The 5,760-nt window shown below is 33.7% G+C and overlaps 1 protein-coding gene across 1 annotated transcript; it reads left to right on the top strand.

Moving 5' to 3' along the window:
* The first annotated feature begins 2,278 nt into the window (after window positions 1-2,278).
* Window positions 2,279-5,526, top strand: LOC143593629 (mitochondrial phosphate carrier protein 3, mitochondrial-like). The gene is made up of 6 exons (XM_077073204.1): window positions 2,279-2,548; window positions 3,235-3,596; window positions 4,436-4,479; window positions 4,563-4,777; window positions 4,899-5,023; window positions 5,320-5,526. Exons 1-6 carry the CDS (start codon window positions 2,279-2,281, stop codon window positions 5,354-5,356), a joined length of 1,053 nt encoding a protein of 350 aa, XP_076929319.1. The 3' UTR covers window positions 5,357-5,526.
* Window positions 5,527-5,760: the final 234 nt, after the last annotated feature.

Raw genomic sequence — 5,760 nt, 5'->3', positions numbered from 1 at the left:
TTTGGGGATTACATCAACGACGACTAATGAGTATAATGGTAGGTATCTCTAACTACCACCTTCACTTAAACACTCACATAGACAATCTGTTATTCTAAATAACCAGTTAGATCAAATCATAATTGTTTAATACTCATATAAGTTGTCCTTTGCTTAAGGTGTCCAAAAAATCTATGCCAAGAAGATGTCTATAACTTCATTTGCACAATTACATGTGAAATGAAGTGTTTACTGATATATTGATGGGTCTATAGGATGATTTAAATATGGTTTAGTGATGCAGTTTTAGGAAATCTATGATAAATTTTAATTACTTCATGTGCGTATAATTTGCTAATAATAATTGGAATTCCATGACGAAGAGCATCTACATTTTTCGGAGGTCAAAAGGTTATATGATACCGGTTGCTTCGCTGCTGAGATGCTGATCTCAAATTCTCAATGATGGCTGGCTGGCTGCGGTTCATGGGATTACTTAAGATAAGTGGCCAAACAGGTTGTTAAAAAAGAAATACAATCGGCAACTTATAGAAACAAAATATGAGTAAAAAGTTTGTGTACTAATGTAATTGTATGATGAATTATTTTAAGTTCTATTTGTGGCGTGTGGCAGGATAAACGTGATAGAAAAATAGAGAATGCTTTAATTGATTTCGACATGTTGCATTTGGATTGACGAGGTTTGTTTTATTTTTTCTATTTGTTAACTGGTTATAGTTAAATGGCTACTTGGTTGTCTGACTTTCAATTGGTCAACCATGCCTTGTAGGTGGGATATGAACATAAAGTGGTTGCAGATTGGTAGTACAAGAAGGCAAAAGGTTTCTGGTTCAATCACTATATTATACAATATACAATTAGTATAAAAGAGAAGTTTGGTGTCACAAATAACTTTTTTAGATTTTTTATATATAAGATATATTTGTAGGGTTAAGTCATCAATTGCACCTTTGGTATCATGGCCATCATGGATTACATTACTTCTGTTTGTGGGCAATGGCACGGTTCGATTCTCACTGCTGGACATAAAAATATATATTTTCTTTTTTCACTATAGCACGCATGTAATTGTACTTTGGACTATAGCACTTATGTAATAGTAAACTAAGAACTTTGGGATTTTGTTTTGTTTGTATTTTTTTAATATTTTGGTACTGTAAATGAAAACCGATCGAATGTCAATTTTGTTTTACTTCCGGTACTGTAATAAATGTGACGTAATCCGACCGAATTTGCATAGACTAACCGCATCAACGCCCGAGTTTTACCATCTGACACCACCTCAATTTTTATATATTTTTTAATACCGTTACCATAGCGCAAATAACCGAAACCGACCAAATTCGTGTGGACTTACTACTTCAACGCCCGGGACCAACAACGATTAAGTTTTACCACCGTCCGGGTTACCGACATGTCCCTTACGTGCAGACTCTCCCCATTTCTTTGAATACTTATTTTTTGGTTTCTTTCTTTTTTTATAATTATTTTATTTGTGTTGTGTTGTTTTGTTCAAATATATTAGTATATTTAAGAATTTTGGTGCCACAAGTACCTCCATTGAGCCATTTGGCGGAAGACATTTTTCTTTGTTTTGTTTTGGTACTGTAACGAACGCGAAGGAAACATGACCAATTACGCGTAAACGCACCAAGTTTTGTTTTAGCTCCAGCACCGTAAAAAGCATGACGAAAACCGACTGAATGCCAATATTTTTAGTTCCAGTGCCGTAACAAACTTGACATAAACCAATCAAATTTGCGTAGACTCACCGCTTCAATGCCCGGGATCGGCAAAGGTTAGGTTTAACTAACGTTCGACTTTTATCAACCGACTACACCTCATCGGTCACCTAAATTGTTAGAATTTTTTAGTTTTATTTTCAGTTTTAGTTACGGTATAATAACGCGCGCAACCGAAATAGACCGAATTCATGTCGCCTTACCGCCTCAACGTTTGGGACCGACAACGCTTGTGTTTTACCACCGTTTGAGTTTTATCAACTTTCCGCGGCGCAACGCGCCGGGTAAAATTCTAGTGTTGTATATTTTTAATGGCTTGAACGGTTAAAGATCATAGTTGAGTTAAACATATTATTTCTTTCTAACGGTTTCATGTTGCGGGGGGTCTAAATACTAGTTCCATTGAAATAATGTAGGGCGGGCAATAATCGAAGAGCCTTCAAATGCGCATGCATTCCCACCATTAATCCCACCTTCAATTCATCCTCTCTTACGAAACCCTAACTATTCATTTCAAGCACGCTAGCTGACGATCGATGGAATTCATGGATAACTCACGCCACTCTCTCATCCCCAACTTCCTCTACTCCGCAAATGGATTCGGCAATTTGTCCACGAATCAACGGAAACCGTTTCCCTCGTCAATTTCCAAAAGAGCTTTTGTGGTTCCAGCTCCGAGCGAGCCACGTAAGATCGCGATGTTTTCTCCCGCATATTACGGAGCGTGTACAGCCGGTGGTATTCTCAGCTGCGGTCTCACGCATATGGCCGTGACACCACTGGATCTTATCAAATGCAACATGCAGGTTGGATTCTATATTCATTTCACCTAAAAAAAATTTGTTTATATTTTTGTTTTTTTTTCAATATAAAATACGTGTCTTTTATCAAGCTATTGGTAATTAAAAAAATCGTTTTCAATTAGTTAAAGAAACATAGTTTAAACATATTTTTGTTTGTAATTTAATAAATTATTTGGTGCCAAAAGATCAACTTGCCTTCATGTTCAACGTGCATGACTAGACTTAAACAAAAAGGTTAATAGGGTTAAGATAAAAATTAAAGATGCCGTATAAAAAAATTAAATATAAAGTACAATTATTATATAACGTCTGAATTTTAACTGTGATGCCATCCAATCACATTCTTAAAACATCGGGTAATAATTTGATGAAAGTTTGTTACATATGGTGCAATTAAGAAACGCATCTCCTTGAATTAAAAATAGGTTACTAAAGAGGTCCAAAATTTTAAAGTGTCCAAGATTATATATTTCCTTTATTATTTGTTTCTTAATTGTGTGTGTATATGCAAACGTATATGAATTAAAATATATAAAACTTGTATAGTTTATCATTATCGGTCCCAATCTTGAATAAACAACAAGGGTTACAAGGCAACATTTAGTTTCTTTAAAGATGCTTAAGACACGTACATATAAATGTTATGGATAAATGACTCATGATCCTTGTTTTATGATCCAATTGTTCAGATAAACCCAACAAAGTACAAGAGTGTTTCTTCTGGTTTTGGGGTCTTACTCAAAGAACAAGGAATGAAGGGATTTTTCAGAGGTTGGGTTCCAACTTTATTTGGTTACAGTGCGCAGGGTGCTTGTAAATTCGGGTTTTATGAATTCTTCAAGAAGAAGTATTCTGACATGGCGGGCCCGGAGTATGCAACCAAATATAAAACATTGATCTTCCTTGCTGGGTCTGCATCTGCTGAGTTTATTGCTGATATTGCTCTTTGCCCGTTTGAGGCGGTTAAGGTTCGCGTCCAAACAAAACCTGGATATGCTAACGGTCTGTCAGATGGCCTTCCAAAGTTCATTAAAGCTGATGGTGTGTCTGGGTAAGATTTTGTCTTTAACTAATTTCTAGTGTTTTCATAACCGGAAACGTATTAAACTAGATGCCTCACGTGTCCACTGGTCAAATTACTAGACGACGTCATCAATTATATATATATATATATATATATATATATATATATATATATATATATATATATGGTTTGGATATATTGAGAACTTCAAAAACTCCTAACAACCCAATTATATTATTTATTTGTTTTATGTATTCAATGTTATTTGTGGGTAGTTTTGCCATTTATTATATGTGATTATACGATTACATATATATAGTCACAAGTTTACATTTACATCTTATGTAAAAACTAAATCACATGTATGTATATGTGAAATAACGAATTTGTATATATATATATATATATATATAAAAGAATACATATAACAAATGACAAAACTACATTCAAGTTATATAAAATATATATATGAAATGATTGTTATTAAGAGTTTTAAACTTATATTTTTTGGAATTTTTTAAATGACTGATTTATTTTTTTGGTGTAGATTTATAATACTAACTGAGTGTAGAGACTGAAATAAACAAATAGAGAACATGAAGTAGTAAATGAGACTCTAAAAATCAAAAATAAAAATAAAAATGTTTGAAATCCGGTCCAACCACTAGTCTAGTTTAGCCAGCTCGGCTATACCCAACCAATTGAAATGAAGATGGTTTAAAAGTACTCACTTGGACCGATTTTTCAGTTTCGGTCTGACCAACAGGTCAGGTCCGGTTCTAACAATAGTAATTTCATCTTTTAACTAATTTAAATAATAGTTGGATAAATGTTGGTTCTTATATAGTTTTTATATTATGTTACAGTCTTTTCAAGGGTTTAGCTCCTCTCTGGGGAAGACAAATTCCATGTAAGTTGTTAACTACTAAAGTTAAACATGTTTCACAAAGTTTTTATATAATCACGCTAAGTTAAAATGATTAACATTTATAGATACAATGATGAAATTTGCATTCTTTGAAAAAATTGTGGAGTCATTGTACAAGTATGCCATCCCGAAACCGAAGGACCAATGTAGCAAACAGACGCAACTTGGAGTGAGCTTTGCTGGTGGTTATGTGGCTGGTGTGTTTTGTGCCATTGTCTCACATCCAGCTGATAATTTGGTTTCTTTCCTTAATAATGCTCCAGGAGCTACTGCTGGTGATGTAAGTATATTGTTTTTACGTTTAATAAGTGTTTTGAATCACATGCTCAAATTGCAACAAAAGTTTGTTACCTTTATAGTTCATACAAATCAAAACATGTCCTTTAAAACATGTGATGCAGGCTGTTAAGAAACTTGGTTTGGTTGGTTTATTCACTCGTGGTCTCCCTCTTCGTATCTTTATGATTGGTACTCTTACTGGAGCACAATGGGGAATCTATGATGCTTTCAAAGTTTTTGTCGGCCTGTAAGTTTCTTCTCTGTTTAATTCAATCAAAACACGTTTTCGGTCAACCTGACCCGACCCATTTTGACAAAAAGTGTTTCGGGTCAACCTCGTTTTTTAATACTAGTTGCATATAAAAACAATCAATAATATGTTTTTTCAATTGTATTAACATTTTAGTTATGCATAAAAACAACTACTAATGGAGGAAAGGTGATTTTAGTCAAGATCACATGACTCGACCTGTTTTTACATGTTTTCCAACTCAACAAGACTATGTTTTTTCTACAATGATGAAAGAACCATTTTGTTTGTAGGCCTACAACTGGCGGTGCTGCTCCTCCGGCTAAGTAAGACTACGGGCAATCAGAAAAAGCTAATCAAGCAGTTTCGTATTGTGAAGGGCATAAATAATGCTCGAGATATACAACAATAGGTTAGCTTTTGTTACACTTGGTCTGTTATCTAGTAAGGCACATCACACATTTATAGGATACAAAAAGAATGGTATGTTATGATATATATGTATATATGCATGTATATACTCTATAAAATTGTTTATTAAAGTTATTATCAATGTTATTGCAACGACTTAACGTTAATTACAGTAATGCATATGTAATACACTGGTCACTTAAGAGGGCATAAATTACTTCGTTGCTGTTAAAAAAATGAAAAATAAATAAACTAAAAAAGCGCATTACTAATTATATAATTATAAGAGTATTCACAAATCACAACAGATTTATTTTACACTT

Source organism: Bidens hawaiensis, unplaced genomic scaffold, assembly GCF_021521415.1.
Source record: "Bidens hawaiensis isolate Kalapana, Puna unplaced genomic scaffold, B.hawaiensis_p1.1 tig00042414_1, whole genome shotgun sequence".
Taxonomy (NCBI): Eukaryota; Viridiplantae; Streptophyta; class Magnoliopsida; order Asterales; family Asteraceae; genus Bidens; species Bidens hawaiensis.
This window is presented reverse-complemented; position numbering and strand designations above follow the sequence as displayed.